Raw genomic sequence first — 17,887 nt, forward strand, 5'->3', positions numbered from 1 at the left:
GGGCTGTTCGAGACCGCCGCGATTTCACTGCGGCGGTCCCGAACAGCCCAACTGAATAGCCGGGTTAATGCTTACAGGACACCGGGAGGGACCTTACCTGCCTCCTCGGTGTCTTCTCCGTTCAGGGATCCCCTGTATGGCCGGCGCTCTCCTTCCTCGTCGTCACGTACGTACGTGCGTCGGCATGCGTAACGACGGCGACGGAGAGCGAGGATACCCGGCCAGCAGCAGAGACGTTCAGCAGCAGGCCGGCAGCAGAGCGACTGGGACGCGGCGACAGCGATGGAGCGACATCCAGGGCAGCGGTGACGGGTCCGGAGTGGCGGGGACACGTGAGTATTACCTCCTATGCAGTGGTCTTCAATCTGCGGACCTCCAGATGTTGCAAAACTACAACTCCCAGCATGCCCGGACAGCCAACGGCTGTCCGGGCATGCTGGAAGTTGTAGTTTTGCAACATCTGGAGGTCCGCTGGTTGAAGACCACTATTGGGTTCAAAATCTTACATTTTTTAGATTTTGCACCTAAAAATAAGGTGCGTCTTATACGCCGGTGCGTCCTATAGGGCGAAAAATACGGTGATATCCCTGGAACAGAAATTAACGTCGTTTTTGAATATCTCCCCACTATGGGTCAGAATTCCAGCTACAAAACTTCCAACGCAGATCTGAATATCATCGAAAGATCTTCTGACAGAATTGGCTAGAGGATTCCCCTTGGCTTATGTCTGTGGCAAATCGAAGATTCCACATAATTTCTTCTTCATTTATCACGGAGGAGGAAGTTCGCAGATCCATAGAGAAATTTTCCTCAGCACAAACGTACTCGACGATGTTTATCTAATGCTATGTTCACACGGTGGAACGTCTGCGTGGAAATTCTGCATGTGGATTCTTAAGTCCCATTTACACTGCAGACATTCCTCAGCTAAAATTCTGTATTTGGCAAAAATATAATATCATGTCTTATATTTTTGCCAAATTCAGCTGCGGAAGCCCATTGAAGCGAATGGGGTTTTTGTTTTCTTAGTAAGATGCGGATTTAGTGTGAAATTTACTAAATTTTACTTAAGCAATGAATTAAAAGCACTTTTTTCCGTGCTAAGTATTCACGCGGAAATTCCACAAAGAGGGAGAAGTCCGTGGCCACATTAATTTGTCCAGAATGCCGCATATACTTGGGCTATGTTCACACGGTCGAATGTCTGCACAGAAAATTACAGATCATAGATGGCAATGCATTTGAGTGGTATCCGCAAAAACATCGAACAGCTTCAATGTTTTTGCGGCCGCCAGAACTAGGATTTCTGGGGCAGAAGTTGCTGCTGCAGAAATTCTGTCATGTGAACAGAGCAGCAGAATTCCATTAAAATTAATGGGACTCTGCTGCTGCGGAATATTCATGCGGACATTCTGCCACGTGAACTTGGCCTAACAGATTCCGAGACGAGTCGCGGTTAGGCAAAATCATCACTGTATGAAGTCACTATACGGCTGCTAATGTTGATCTGTGAATAGTGGTTTTCATTTTACCATTTCTTTAATTCTACCATGGATTTTACTGCAAGGTAAAATTTAAAGCCAGATCTGCACCAAATTGTGGCTTATAAAACGAGAAACATCTGCAGCATTTTAGCACATCCACAGGATAGGGGATAAGTGTTTGATTGCGGGGGTCCGACCGCTGGGACCCCAGCGATTTCCTGAATGGGGCCCCCGCATTAGCGCTCAGTATCGAACTAGAGAGGTCGACGGTACGCCCCTCCACATACAGTTCTATGGGGGAGGCACGAACGCTGCTGCCCCCCCATCCCATAGAACTACACGGAGAAGCCGTGTCGGCCGCGACGTCATGCTGCAGCCAGTATGCCTCCTGCACTGGAGAGCCGTGGCCCCATGCAGGAGAGCGAGGGTGTCCCAGCGGTCGGACCCCCTGCGATCAAACACTTATAAGTTGTTTTGGCCACAGATGGTCTTTAAGGCATATGGAAACCACACAGGCAGTCTACTGCTTGGATCCCATTGTTCTAGCTAAATGGACTGTTATATGGACTGGAGATCTGGTATAGATGGTGAAAAAAAATTTAAAATACGGAAATTTCCTGTGCCCTAATGGGCCGCGTTCACACACACACACCGCTGTTTTTCTTTTCTTCTGTAAACCTATGATCAGTACAGGGTCTTATCTGGTACTGTTGCTGCCCTTGACGTGTTTTCCAACCAGGGTGCCTCCAGCTGTTATAAAACTACAACTCCATTGTAGTTTTGCAACAGCTGGAGGCACCCTAGTTGGAAAACACTGCCCTAGACAATAAATATACACGGCCTTGTACAGCGCTGTTCAGATTAGGTTTGGGTCCCATAGTCCAGTTGTTGCCCTGACCTTTGTGCACTATACCCGGTTATGTGGGCACAATGACTGGCACTCGGGGGTGTATATTACCATTATATGTGTATGATACCTATTACTATATGTCAGTGGTTCCTACCCAGGGTGCCTCCAGCTGTTGCAAAACTACAACTCCCAGCATGCCCGGACAGCCAAAGGCTGTCCGGGCATGCTGGAAGTTGTAGTTTTGCAACAGCTGGAGGCACCCTGGTTGGGAAACACTGCTTTAGATTATGATTAACCTGGTGGGCTCTGTGTCAACTACAAAGCACATGACTGCACAGGCCGCACCATGCTCTCCCTGCTCCGCAGACCTCTGCTCTTTGTCCCCCGCTCCGGTCGCACCATGTCCGGGGTGTCTCTGCGGGTGTCCCCGGGCCGCTGTCTCTATGACGAGCCTCTGCAGCTCCAGGTCCGCGGTCTGAGCCCCGGGCAGGACGTCAGTCTCCGCACCGCTCTGACCGATGAGGCCGGGGAACTGTTCACCTCCGTGGCTCTGTACCGGGCGGACAGCGGCGGGGAGCTGGAGCTGAGCCGGAGCCCGGCCCTGGAAGGCGGCAGCTACACCGGAGTGGAGCCGGAGGGGCCCCTGTGGTCCCTGGAGCCCCAGACTCCCCTCAGGCGGCTGCTGAAGAAGGACGTGCGGAGCCCCTTCCAGCTGCGCTTCTCCCTGCACCAGGCCCACTGCCCGCCCGGGGCTCTGCTGGCTGCTGCCGCCCAGGACAGGAGCTTCATGGGGGAAGGAGTGACCCGGGAGCCGGTGCGGGAGGGACGGGTGCGGGGGAGCCTCTTCCTGCCGCCCGGTGAGTTCACACCCATGGCCCAGATTTCTCAAACTGTCAGAGAAATTTTTTTTAGTGATTATCCCACAGCAACCAATCACAGCTCAGCTTTCACTTTACCTCAGCTCGTTAGCTGAGCTGTGATTGGCTGCTGGAAAATCCCTCTGATTTTTCTCTCACACAGTTTGATAAACCTGGGCTATGGAACCAGCGCTTCAAACCGCAAAGCAAAGGGAATGTCCCAGCATTGATAGCTTTATTGGGTCATATTCAGACGGAACATGACATGACTAAAGACCTATGAGAGGTCCGAAATGCGTCAGCAAGAGTTGTTCCGTCTGAATATGTATAGTGAAACCATAATGTGAACAATGTCTAAAGCAAATTTGCGCATTTGTTGATAGGATAGTATCCAGATGTATAGAGGGGCGGCTGGGACTGTGCCTTGGACTGGGGCTAGCCCTGGCGGAAGAAGATGGGTTGTTTTGGCCCCAGTGTCCGCCCTATCTACCTGTGTTATAACCCGCCATATGAAGGGGTCCGCTTCCTACAATGAGGGGACTGATATGTCTGTGCGGACCCCTTTGGCTTCGCCAGAAAGTGATGTTTTTGAGGCATTACTGGCTGTGCCCAGGGTGTAACGTTATGCAGGTGGCAGTCCCAGTCCCAAAAACCCTTGTCCAATATGAGGGACCTGTAATATAAATGACACCATTGTTCGTCTAGTTTTTGCTTTAGGGTGGATGAGCTTCGAGTTAGTGCCTTATAACATGGCCCCAGCTATGTTGTAAACGAGCACAGATCTCATAGATTGGCACTCGTTAAACCTCTTAAAGACATAGCCCACTTAAGCCTTAAAGGGGTACTCCAGTGTAAGAAAATATATCCCCTATCCAAAGGAAAGGGCATAAGGGTTAGATTGCGGGGGTCCGACCGCTGGGACCCCCCCCCCCTGACCAGGGCCAGATTAAGGCTGCCTGGGAGATGGAGCACTTCATTACGATGGGCCCCCGAGAGTTCCCCCACATTAGGTGCAGTATAGTTCCCCCGCATTAGGTGCAGTATAGTTCCACCGCATTAGGTTGCAGTTCCCCGACATTAGGTTGGCAGTATAAGTCCCCACACATTAGGTTGGAAGTACAGTTCCCCCACATTAGGTTGGCAGTACAGTTCCTCCACATTAGGTGCAGTATAGTTCCCCCACATTAGGTGCAGTACAGTTCCCCCACATTAGGTGCAGTGCAGTTCCCCACATTAGGTGCAGTATAGTTCCCCCACATTAGGTGCAGTATAGTTCCCCACATTAGGCTGGCAGTACAGTTCCCCCACATTAGGTGCAGTATAGTTCCCCACATTAGGTGCAGTATAGTTCCCCACATTAGGCTGGCAGTACAGTTCCCCCACATTAGGTGCAGTACAGTTCCCCCACATTAGGTGCAGTATAGTTCCCCCACATTAGGTGCAGTATAGTTCCCCCACATTAGGTGCAGTATAGCTCCCCACATTAGGTACAGTACAGTTCCCCCACAGACATACAGCCTTCAGCCATATACAGTGTATGGCTGGAGGCTGTATGCCTGTTACTGCCCCACTTCAGTGTTCCGACCACCGCTCCGGGGACCTATGGGCCATAGCAGTAGATCCCGGGACCGGAGGAGCGTAGGTCGGAACACTGAAGATGATGTGCTGCTGGTCACTTACCATGTGCGCGCGTCCTCCTCGATGCTCTGCTCTGCTTTTCTCCTACGGGCGCACGCACGGTACGCCAGTGAGGTCTCTGCGTGCGCTACCTCCCGGCGGCCCCTGCATTTTTAAAGTTAACGCGGGGGCCGCCACAGAGAGGTAACCACCAGGACATCCTTGTGTGCTGAAAAGATTTTTCGGGACACAGGGATGTCCCGAGTGTGACGGGGGGCCCCTGCGGGCCCGGGGCCCAGAGCCAGGCGCTCAATGAGCGCCAATGATGATCCGGCCCTGCCCCCGACCAGATACTTATCCCCTATCCTTTGCATAGGGGTTACATTTTCCAAAACTGGACTCCTCTTTTAAAGGGGTACTCCACTGGAAGACATTTTCTTTTAAATCATTTCGTACTAAAAAGTTAAACAGATTTGTAAATTACTTCTATTAAAAAATCTTAATCCTTCCAGTTCTTATCAGCTCCTGTGTGCTCCAGAAGAAGTTATTTTCTTTTTGAATTTCTTTTCAGTCTGACCACAGTGCTCTCTGCTGACACCTCTGTCCATCTCAGGAGCTGTCTAGAGCAGGATAGATTTGCTATGGGTATTTTCTCCTGCTCTGGACAGTTCCTGACATGGACAGAGGTGTCAGCAGAGAGCACTGTGGACAGTCAGAAAGGAAATTCAAGAAGAAAAGAACTTCCTGTGGAGCATACAGCAGCTGATAAGTACTGGAAGGATTAAGATTTTTAAATTGAAGTAATTTACAAATCTGTTTAACTTTCTGGCATCAGTTGATTAAAAAAAAAGTTTTCCAGCGGAGTACCCCTTTACGGACACAGGCACCTTCATTTCTCACCTTCTAAGAGCCATAACTCTTTTATATTTCCATCCACAGACCCATATGAGGGCTTGTTTTTTGCACAACCAATTGAACTTTGTAATGACATCACTCATTATACTATAAAATCTATGGTGAAACAAAAAAAAATATGCATAGTAAAATTGAAAATAAATCCGCAATTTTGCAGCCTTAGGCTAAATTGGCATGCTGGAAGTTGTAGTTATGCAACATCTGGAGGCAGGCTATTTGGGAAACACTGCTCTGATGTAAACCTCTGTAAATCTGTCGCCTGGCTGTGTACATTGTGTAAAGGTGACAATGGGTTATTGCAGATCAGCTGGTGCCCCCACCGCCAATGCTTCCGGCTTTATACATTATTTACCTCCGGGTACTGTGACTGTGCTCCAAAAAGCCTGTCCCTGGAAAACCTCTCCTGGGAACAACTTTTCTTTATTTGCCCTCTTAAAATGTACCTGTCATTATAAAAAAGAAAAAAAAAAACTTTGATATGTCGTATAGACATCAAAATTTGTAATCACTCTGGGTCTGAATGTTCCTACAGCGACCGATCAGTAGAATGCGCTTGGTGCGTTCTCACCCCATTCTGTGTATGGGATCGCCCTGCTCACATAGACACAGCGGGGAGACATTACGAGTCCCTTGGAAATGTCAAAAGTTTTTATAGAGAGAGGGAGGAAGGCGCCTCATGTGCGGGATCAGCAGATCTTGTTAGTGGGGGTAGGGGACGGTAATGCCCAAGCCGCTTACCAAAGTTGGTTGTGCGCCCACACACAACAAGGTAAAATGCAGAAGAAATGTAGAAGAAGGTCCACTGCAGCCCTCCTGGGTAAAAGTAAAATCAAAACCGAATGACCATGGATTCAGGAGTTTGTCTGGCGCAGAGAGGAACCATCAGGCAGCCAAGTAAAATCAATGGATTCATTAAATGTAATGCGTTTCGCTGCGCATGCGCAGCTTCATCAGCTTCATTGATGCCTGATGAAGCGGCGCATGCGCAGCGAAACGCGTTGCATTTAATAAATCCATTGATTTTACTTGGCTGCCTGATGGTTCCTCTCTGCGCCAGACAAACTCCTGAATCCATGGTCATTCGGTTTTGAAAAGTTTTTATAATGACAGGTACGCTTTAGGGTCTATACACAGGTACAGTGTATAAATATGTAGCATAAAATCTGCAGCATCGAATATGTGCAGCATATTGTACGTGTGAATACACCCTTAGGGTCTATTCATACGTACAGTATTCTGCGCATATTTGATGCTGCAGACTTGAAGCTGTGCTCAGTCATTTAGTTTACATTGAAATCTGAAACATAAAATCTGCAGCTTCAAATCCTGCACATCAAATATGAACAGGATACTGTACGTGCGAAAAGATCCTTAAAGGGGTACTGCACCCAAAATTAACTTATCCCCTATCCACAGGATAGGGGAAAAGGAGATGATCATGGGGTGTCCGACCGATGAAGCCCCACACGATGTCTGGAATGGGCCCCAGCTCTAACTGAGGAGCGCGTGCTGTAGATGGCGCACACTCCATTGATTTCTATGGGAGCTCAGAATAGGCCCAAGTCCAGCACTTGGTAATAATCGGCGCTCCCATAAAAATGAATGGAGTGCGTGCTGTCTAGTGGTAGACGACATGCACTCCTTACTAAGCGAGATGGGTTCCCTTCCTGGAAATCGCAGGGGGCCCCAGCGGTCGGACCTACTGCGATCAGCTAATTTTGGCTGCTGTACCCCTTTAAGGATTTTTTTCTGACTCATAACTAAATTAAGCCACTGCTAAGAAGTGTAATAAAATATTAAATCCAGATATACCCAACATCTTAATCCCCTGCTGCATCCACCACCACCGATTGGTCATGATTGCCGACTTTGTTTATATTGCTGCAGCCATAACACGCCCATATACCCGCATTACTGCTGCAGCCAATCAGTGGACAGGGGGGGACTTGTGCCATATACCGCCGCATTAGTCATGTAGGTTTTAAGGCACTTTATTGCTGCAGCCATGTAAATAACCAGAGTGACTGCTCTGGAAGTGGAGAAGGAGTTTCATAGGTTTTTTTTTTTTACTTTGTCTGTTATCGTATCCTAAGTGATAAAAATTTTTTTGATAACTTGGAGAACCCCTAATGTTGAATTTTTTTGGAGTCAAAGCAAGAAGTGGGTCCAGAAGGAAGGAGAAGTAGAAGTCCTTCCTTTATATTTCCCATTACTTCTGGCCTTGGCTCAAAAATTGCAGTGACAGTTTTCCATAAAAACTGCTGTGTGTGAAAGCAGCCTTAAAGGGGTACTCCACTGCCCCATCGTCCAGAACATTTAGTTCCGAATGCCGGGGTCATGACGTCACGTCAAGCCCCCTCAATGCAAGTCTATGGGAGGGGGCGAGGCGGCAGCAACGCCCCCTCCCATAGACTTGCATTGAGGGGGGGGGGGGGGGTGTCATGACACCACGAGAGGGCGTGGCCATGATGTAACAACCGCCGTAGCCCGCACCCAGTGTTCGGAACTAAATTTTCCGGGCGCTGAGGCAGTGGAATACCCTTTTAAAGCTATATGGACGACAGAGAGGTAAGTCCCCAGCTCTGGCGGACCTGGAACATTTAGGCATTACATTAATGGCGATTTATTTGAAAAAGAAACTGGCTTGTAACACTACGGTCTCCTGCAGTGGAAATGTATGTTTAGGTACAGCTTCCCCGGACAATAACAGCCAGTGGCCAGAGAAGCAGGACCTGTTGGCTTGTCTTTAGGAGACCACCTTCTAAAGGGACCCCCTGCATTACAGGAGAAAGGCTGCATTACACTGCACCTATTGAAATCAGTAGTGGGTACTATGGTGGGAGAGTTTTTTCTTGTACCTCTACAACAAGGTTATGAACGTGTTGAAAAGAGTCCTGAACGGTGGATCCTTCTCTATGGTTTTTGTGTGTCCCAAAGAGTATAGGCAAAGATTGTCCTACAACTTTAATGTCCCTCATTAGCTTTGCCACATGGACTTGAGTCAGAGATCTGAGTTGTTACAATTTTATATTCATAGGTCCAGGTCCATTTCCAGGAATTATTGAGGTTCCAGGTATAGGCGGAGGCCTCCTCGAATACAAGGCAAGCCTGTTGGCCAGTAGAGGCTTTGCCACGCTGGCATTAGCTTACTATAACTATGAAGATCTACCTAAAAAAATGAAGGAGTTTCGTCTGGAATACTTTGAAGAAGCAGTGAACTATATGCTGCAGCATCCTCAGGTGGGTGTTAGTATATCAGTAGTATCCTTCACATAGTTACATAGTTCATAAGGCTGAAAAAAGATCAGAGTCAATCAAGTTCAGTCGATATTCCAATTGTCTCCTTACTGTGTTGATCCAGAGAAAGGCAAAAAAAAAAAAACACCTTATGAGGCTGATACCAATTGCCCTACACCGGGGGTAAAAAAAATTCCTTCCCGGCTCCATGGAATAGCTCAGGGGATAAGTGTCTAACCATGGGGAGTCCAGCCGCTGGTACCCCCGCCAATTTTAGAATGGGTCCCTGACTCTCTGAGAGAGGACATGCTGCAGATGACACTCACTCCATTCATTTCTGCGGGAACACCGAAGATACCCGAGTACAGCACTTGAGCATCTCAGGAGCTCCGTTAGAAATGAATGGAGTATGTATGGTCTGCAGCACACATTCTCTCTGTGACACGCAGAGAGCCAGAGCCCCACTCTGGACATAGCGGGGGATCCCAGCGGTCAGACCCCCCCATGATCAGACACTTATGCTCTGTATAGGACAGCGGTCTTCAAACTGTGGCCCTCCAGATGTTGCAAAACTGCAACTCCCAGCATGCCCGGACAGCCAACGGCTGTCCGGGCATGCTGGGAATTGTAGTTTTGCAACATCTGGAGGGCCACAGTTTGAAGACCACTGGTATAGGGTATACCGTATATACTCGAGTATAAGCGGAGTTTTTCAGCACGATTTTTCGTGCTGAAAACACCCCCCTCGGCTTATACTTGAGTGAACTCTCCGCCCTCAGTGGTCTTCAACCTGCGGACCTCCAGATGTTTCAAAACTACAACTCCCAGCAACCCCGGTGAAGATGGACAGCCCGGAACGACTATCCCTCCCCACCGGACGGTCCCTGCAGCACAGATGGCCCGGACCAGCTCACCCTAACGTCCCGCCGAGCGGAGGTGAGTACAAAACTAAAGGGGGGAGGGGGTCTGAATAATGACGAAGGCCCGGGCAGTGGTCTTCAACCTGCGGACCTCCAGATGTTTCAAAACTACAACTCCCAGCATGCCCGGACAGTCGATGGCTGTCCGGGCATGCTGGGAGTTGTAGTTTTGGAGCATCTGGAGGTCCGCAGGTTGAAGACCACTGTTAAATCAGACATTGACAAGCGGTGATGATGAAGGGGGTGGTTAGGGATGATGACAGGGTAATGATGATGAAGGGGGGGATGATGACGGTAATGATGACAGGGTAATGATGATGAAGGGGGGGATGATGACAGGGTAATGATGATGAAGGGGATGATGATGACAGGGTAATGATGATGAAGGGGGGAGATGATGACAGGGTAATGATGATGAAGGGGGGATGATGACAGGGTGATGATGATGATGAGGGTGGTAATGACGGGGGTCTGGATGATTACATGGGGGGGATGATGTATTTCCCACCCTAGGCTTATACTCGAGTCAATAACTTTTCCTGGGTTTTTGGGGTGAAATTAGGGGCCTCGGCTTATATTCGGGTCGGCTTATACTCGAGTTCTATACGGTAAGTTGTTTTCCATGGACAACCCCTTCAATGTAGCTTCGCTTCCAAAACGCATCCAAGATGTGACTTTTTTTCTTGTCTGCGTAAATTGGCCTTATTGGGCCTCATTGACTAAGATTGTCGGGTTTTTACTAGTGGGAAATGTTTCAGACTTGCAGGATTCCTCTCTGTTTACTATGGGGAAAAAGTCGGGAACATTTTCTGACCAGCTTTTTCTCGGTGGAAATTTCCAGCCATTTATCCAGAGGATTTTCTGTGAATTCAATAGTAAATACGTCAGGTTGTGAAACCACGCCCCCTTCTGGGCCCGCCACGCCCCTTTGTGACAGACCATGCCACTTTTCCGTTTTTTCACAGTGCAATGTTGGGTTTGTCAGATTTTCCTGGCGCTGACATGTCGCACCCGACAAAAACTGGTCAGTTTCCGCTTAGTAAATGAGGCCCATTATGTCCGAAATAAGTACCACGCACATTTTATACAACCATAATAATTACTGCCATAAGAATTCAGCGTAATTCAATTAAAAGAAAACCAGCAGTTATGCACCCTTATATGAAAAGTGTGGCAATATCTGTCTGTGGTAACAGTACCACAGCCAGATATTGTCACCCTTTTCATATTATAAAGCCAATTCTATGGCTTTCAGTAAAGCACAATCTGTTGTATCACGGACACCTTAGACATCATAGCTTACAATGCTAAGAAGAGATGGTTTTTCTCTAGGTATTTGATATATTAAGTGTTTATATTAAAGGATACAAACAATTATTTTCCTATTTTCTCTTGTTCAGGTGAAGGGTCCAGGAATAGGTCTGTTTGGCCATTCTAAAGGGGGAGACTTAGTCCTGTCTATGGCCTCTTTCCTTAAAGGCATCACTGCGACGGCTGTTGTAAATGGCTCGGTGGCTAATGCTGGAGCTGCCCTTCACTATAAGGACAATACTCTGCTTCCTATTGGCTATGACATTAAAAATGCAACATACCCAAAGCCTGGAGTGGCTGATATACGTGATGTAGTGTATAATCCTTTAGAAGAAGCTAACCGCAAGAGCCTTATACCTGTTGGAAAAGCCGACTGCAAGTTTCTGTTTATTGTGGGCGAGGATGACCGGAATTGGAACAGCGACTTCCATGCCCAAACAGCATGCCAGCTTCTGGAAGCCGAAGGGAAAGAAAAGCCAGAAGTTGTGTATTATCCCAAAGCTGGCCATTACATTGAGCCGCCATATTTCCCCTTGTGTCAAATATCTATGCATGTGTTTGTTGGTTTCCCTGTGGTTTGGGGAGGGGAACCGAAGGCTCATGCACTGGCACAAGTGGACTCATGGCAAAGAATTCAGGCATTCTTCCACAAACATCTAAACCAAAAACATGTCCTGGAGAGCAAATGGTGACCTATTTTTCTATGAAAGCCTAAAAGGGGTACTCCGGTGGAAATCTATTTTTTTTTTTACTAATCAACTGGTGGCAGAAAGTTATACAGATTTGTAAATTACTTCTATTTAATAATCTTAATACTTCCAGTTCTTATCAGCTGCAGAGGAAGTTGTGTAGTTCTTTCCAGTCTGACCATAGTGCTCTCTGCTGACACCTCTGACCATGTAAAGAACTGTCTGTAGCAGGAGTTTTGCTATGGGGATTTGTTACTACTTTGGACAGTTCCTGACATGGACAGAGGTGTCAGCAGAGAGCACTGTGGTCAGACTGGAAAGAACTACACAACTTCCTCTGGAGCATACAGCAGCTGATAAGTACTGGAAGGATTAAGATTATTATAAAGGAGTAATTTACAAATCTGTTTAATCTTTTAGCGCCAGTTGATTTTAAATAAATAAAAAAGTGTTTTCCACTGGAGTAAGCGTAGGGTTACACGTAACGGATCCGCAGCATAAAATACACTGAGGATCGGCCGGTAACCTGACCCATATGTTGCCTTTAGCTGTTGGTTGCTGTGGGAAAATCCATTTTTTCTCTCACACAGTTTGATAAATCTGGGCCATTGAGCATGAAGCCTCAGACTGGAAACCTTATCTCTAGAGATGAGCAAACTTACAGTAAATTCGATTCGTCACGAACTTCTCGGCTCGGCAGTTGATGACTTTTCCTGCATAAATTAGTTCAGCTTGCCAGTGCTCTGGTGGGCTGGAAAAGGTGGATACAGTCCTAGGAGACTCTTTCCTAGGACTGTATCCACCTTTTCCAGCCCACCGGAGCACCGGAAAGCTGAACTAATTTATGCAGGAAAAGTCAGCAACCGCCGAGCCGAGAAGTTCGTGACGAATCAAATTTACTGTAAGTTCGCTCATCTCTACTTATCTCTATACAGAAGTAATAATAGACTTTTATACCAGGACACTATAAACATTTCAAGACAGACTAAAACGAAATAAAAAAAACAACAACCTCCAGACCAGTGGACAGTAGGGCGTTGAGGGACCAGGCAACAGTTGAAGCAATCAGCTTTATTCCCAACATGCAACGCGTTTCGCGCACTAGCGCGAAACGCGTTGCATGTTGGGAATAAAGCTGATTGCTTCAACTGTTGCCTGGTCCCTCAGCGCCCTACTATCCACTGGTCTGGAGGTCGTTTTTTTTTTTTTATTGTGGAGTGGCAGCAGAGGGATCTGCTTCATGCTATCATCCAAGTTGTGCTGGCATTTGCACAACTTACATTGGTAAGTGCTCTATCATCATTAGCATTCCCACATATGTTATTTATTGCACCATGGAGTGCTCCTTTTTGTCTTTTTTGTAAAACAAAATAAAGACAGAGCTCCGTGGTGTTGGGGTGCATGCACACCACGTTTTCACTGTAGGGGGGGCTGGATCCGGCTGGGGGAGGGGAAAACCTTGCGCTCCCGTACCCCAGCCGGTTGGCTCATTAAAGTCAATAGATTTCAGCACAGGTCCGGCTGGGGTACGGGAGCGCACGGTTTTCCCCTTCCCCAGCCGAATCCGACACCCGTACAGTGAAATCATGGTGTGCATGTACCCATATAACGTTAGAACATATGTCAGGGTAAGTTAGAGGTTACCCCATAAAGTTACACTCCACCAAGTGTAACTATGGAACAGAGTATAATCACAAGTGCCTGCAGCCGCTCCACGTCTATGTAAGATCCACAATGTATACCTTCCTCCAAAACTGCGACAGGAGAAAAAGGGCGCTGGACACACGGTGAGAGGAAAGGAATCTGTCTATTCACCCATGATGCAACGCGTTTCACATGATGCAACGGATTCCTTTCCTCTTGCCGTGTGTCCAGCGCCCTTTTACTCCCGTCGCAGTTTTGGAGGAAGGAATACATTGTGACTATAAACCTTTGGGACACTCTGCACAGGGGGAAATATTCAAAACTCTTCATGTCAAAAATGTTGTGTATTGCGCCAAAATTTTGGTGCAAAAAAAGTTAACATTAGAAATTAAAGGAGTTCTCTAAGCTAAAACTTTTAACTCCCGCTGTGCTCGGGCTATAAAACTATACATAATAAACTTTCATTTACCAGCCTACGATCCCCCGTTGTTCCGATATCGCCGTCCCGTTTTCCGGTCCCGGTCTCTTCCTACGGGTCGTTGACTTCACTCTGCGCTCAGCCTATCAGCGGCCGCTGATAGGCTGAGTGAAGTCACCGACCCGCAGGAAGAGGAGGCTGACAGGGACCGGAGCACAGGCGGCGATATCGGAACCACGGGGGATCTTAGGCAGGTAAGTGAAAGTTTATTATGTATAGTTTTACAGCCCGGGCACAGCGGGGGATAAAAGTTTTAGCTTAGAGAACTCCTTTAAGTGTTTATACTAGTCACGCCAGTGTTGCAAAAGTGGGCGTGGTGATGTAAATTGTATGTTTTACATGATATTTTCAAAGGTTGAGAGTCCATTTTACATCACAAATTTCACACCAGCTCAATTACAATAATTGTGTTTTTTGGGGGAAAAAATTATCTTTAATCAATTATTTAAATGTAAATAATTTGCTAATTATTTAAATGTAAATTATTGGCTAATGTTAATAAAATTAGTTTTTTTCACGGTCACTGCACCTGCACTCTATTTAATCCCTGGACATGTTTTATCCACACACTTGTCTCTTCTCTGGGCACTAGTGATTATGGAATATTACGTGAGATTTTTTCACCAGAATGCAGGATTTTCAATTCGGCAGCAAAACCAAAATTGCTAATTTTAGCGCAATCTGCTGTGTGAGGACCACGGGGCTGGAGTAATGTGACGTGACGACTCCGCCCCCATTCACTGTCACGCACCGCCCCGGCCCCACTATGCAAGTCTATGGAAGGGGGCGTGACGGCCGTCAGGCCCCCTCCCATAGACTTGCATGGTGGGGCGTGACATCACATGGGGGCAGAGTTGTGACGTCACGTTACTCCAGCCCCGTGGTCCTCACACTGCAGATTCTGAGCTGGCAATGCGGCATGCAGCTCCGCAAGGTGGGTGCTGAATGCTAAATTGCAGGGGTCCCCAATGGCGGGACCCCCATGGTCAGACATCTTATCCCCCTATCCTTTGGATAGGGGATAAGATGTCTTAGGGACGGAGTAGTACCCCTTTAAAACTTAACTTTTAATGATATACGTACTATAAAATATTGCACTAAAGTGAGCCCCATACCATTAAAAAATGAGCATAAGGTATATAGCAGTTGCCAGGATTCGTATTGTATACACAAGGCAACTGCTATATCAAAAAGATACCTGAGTATAACTAATTCTCAGGATTTACATGAAGGTTCTGTCATGTCAGATGTAGACAAATACACCGCACTAAATGGTTTAACTACAACAGCAGTATACAGTAGTCCCCCAAGTTACAATATTAATTGGTTCCAGGACGACCATTGTATGTTGAAACCATTGTATGTTGAGACCAGAACTCTATGGAAACCTGGTAATTGGTTCTGAAGCCACCAAAATGTCATCCAAAAATAGGAAAAAGTGAGGATTAAAGAAAAATAAGTAGATAACTAAAATAGATAAAGTAAATCCTTACATATAAAAGTAATAAAGATCTGCTGGGAGCTGTAATCACTGTCTATTTCAGTGTTTCCCAACGAGAGTGCCTCCAGCTGTTGCAAAATTACAACTCCCAGCAGGCCCGGACAGCCTTTGGCTGTCCGGGCCTGCTGGGAGTTGTAGTTTTGCAACAGCTGGAGGCACTCTCGTTGGGAAACACTGGTCTATGTAGAGGACAGGCGCTTCTTCAGGGTTCTGGATAGTACACACAATGGGGGAGATTTATCAAAACCTGTCCAGAGGAAAAGTTGCCCAGTTGCCCATAGCCACCAATCAGATCGCTTCTTTCATTTTTAACAAGGCCTCTGCAAAATGAAAGAAGCGATCTGATTGGTTGCTATGGGCAACTGGGCAACTTTTCCTCTGCACAGGTATTGATAAATTTCCCTCAATGTCCTAAAAAAGTAAAATGGAGCCGCCCTTACTTGAAGTAGTACAGAACATGTAATACCTCCCTGTACTGTAGGGGGCGCTACCAGACAGCCAGTCAGTGCATGCACTTCAGTAATACAGGTGATTTACCAGTGAATGCCCATTCTGATTGGTCAGTTCTTCCGGCCATTGACACGTTTCGCAGATCTGGACTGTCCGTAGCATTGTATGTTGAGTCTGGTTTCAAGTTACAATGGTCCAGAAAAGACCATTGTATGTTGAAACTATTGTATGTTGAGGCCATTGTAAGTTGAGGGATCACTGTATTGATATAACGCACATATATTTGCACCCCCTTCAACGCGTTTCTGTCAGCTAGTGCTTGCTGACGTCATCAGGGTGGCGTTGCGCTCAATATTGTATCATATAGTTCACTAGCTGCAATACTTAGAAGAACAACATATGGAAGAGCAACCTGCAAAGGAATAACTTGTATATGCGGCCCCTAGTGAGTAATCCTGTAAAGAAGTACACATGCATATACTGTATATCCTCAGACGTATTTAACCATAGAATGCGCAAGTTTGCTGCACACGTGTCGTCAGGCAAGTAGAACGCCCCTCGTAGGTTGTACTCTCCAGAGAGAAGTACCTATAGGAAAAAGGAAAAAAGAAAACATTTGTCATTCTCCTTGTGCTCAGATTACCTGTAAAGGAATCATTGAAGCAGCTGGGATGTTACTCACAGTTACGATGTTCACATTCAAGCTCCGGAATCTGCAGAAGCAGTAGGTTGGCACTGGTAGTTATACAATACAGGAATATGGGTGCACTACTGTGGTAGATGTATACAGTGACATTGGCTATCCCTCAACACTGATGTTAAAATTGAGACATTCGCCAGCATATCCTTATATGAAGGACACACCAGAGCCCGCACACCAACGCCAAGGTTTCTCAAATGTAAAAGACCACAGGTAAAAGACATCTTCTATATTTTCTATAACGGTTTTATTGCTGTCTCAAATAGCTTGTGCCGCAGTACTAACCGACCGCCATAAACTGTTCCACATCAGCACTCGGCACTATCTAAGATACTATTTTTCCTTCAAAGACGCCCTTCTATAGTAACTATACCGGTTTTTAACAACACATATACATCCTATGTTACCATCCTAGTACCAGAATTACCATTTGGATATCAGTTCAGTAAGAGGACAGATTGCGTTCACCAAACAGCATATTCATTGCATTTTATATATGTTTTATTGTGATACTAACCATCTGAATCTGTAGCAAGGGCCCTGCTCAGATTCTAGTCTCATATGCTTATTTTATAAATCTATTCAATCATTTGTAATAAAATATACATTTATTGACAGAGAACCAGCTACATCCTCCTTTTTTCTTCTAAAAATAAAAAAAAAGTTTTTTTTTAGAATATATATATATATATATATATATATATATATATATATATATATATATATAAAGGAAAGAACAAGGTCCGGCACTAGGTTGGTTGCAGGTAAAAACTTCTTATTTCTTTATTTGAAGATTCTGCAGTACAAGGTAGAAAGTCTGACGCGTTTCGCTAAAGAGCTTAATCGTAGACAGGGTCTACGATTAAGCTCTTTAGCGAAACGCGTCAGACTTTCTACCTTGTACTGCAGAATCTTCAAATAAAGAAATAAGAAGTTTTTACCTGCAACCAACCTAGTGCCGGACCTTGTTCTTTCCTTTACAAGCGAGTAGCCGGAGGCGGTACCGGCCAGTCTGCGGCACAGGTGGTGAGGTGGGCGTGCACTGGGTGAGCGACTCGCAATCCAGCCTTCTGATATATATATATTTTTTTTAATAAACATTTTTTTAAACCCTGTATTCAGAACAATTTTTCATTCCTGTCCACACCTAGATTCCACTTATTTTTGAGCCCTTCTATTTCCTTGGCCCCTTGGGGTAGGGTGTAACTCGGTACCTTGGTGTAAACAGCGTTGA

At 46.4% G+C, this 17,887-nt stretch overlaps 2 protein-coding genes across 6 annotated transcripts in view; one reads left to right on the plus strand and one right to left on the minus strand.

Moving 5' to 3' along the window:
* HEATR4 (HEAT repeat containing 4) overlaps positions 1-2,718 on the minus strand; it is a 58,878-nt gene extending 56,160 nt beyond the window's left edge. Inside the window, exon 1 of the mRNA XM_056546474.1 lies at positions 2,680-2,718. The gene's annotated coding sequence lies outside the window, so the exon portion shown is untranslated. The remainder of the gene's footprint in view (positions 1-2,679) is intronic.
* LOC130295608 (acyl-coenzyme A thioesterase 1-like) lies at positions 2,642-12,587 on the plus strand. 5 transcript variants are annotated; one of them, XM_056546476.1, is made up of 3 exons: positions 2,642-3,191; positions 8,761-8,963; positions 11,281-12,587. In XM_056546476.1, exons 1-3 carry the CDS (start codon positions 2,681-2,683, stop codon positions 11,881-11,883), a joined length of 1,317 nt encoding a protein of 438 aa, XP_056402451.1. In that variant the 5' UTR covers positions 2,642-2,680; the 3' UTR covers positions 11,884-12,587. The 5 variants fall into 5 exon arrangements, with proteins under 5 accessions (XP_056402451.1, XP_056402452.1, XP_056402453.1 ...); XM_056546477.1 differs by lacking the exon at positions 2,642-3,191 and adding an exon at positions 3,329-3,477; XM_056546478.1 differs by lacking the exon at positions 2,642-3,191 and adding an exon at positions 3,338-3,488.
* The last annotated feature ends 5,300 nt before the right edge of the window (positions 12,588-17,887 follow it).

The sequence above is a fragment of the Hyla sarda genome, chromosome 11, assembly GCF_029499605.1.
Source record: "Hyla sarda isolate aHylSar1 chromosome 11, aHylSar1.hap1, whole genome shotgun sequence".
Taxonomy (NCBI): Eukaryota; Metazoa; Chordata; class Amphibia; order Anura; family Hylidae; genus Hyla; species Hyla sarda.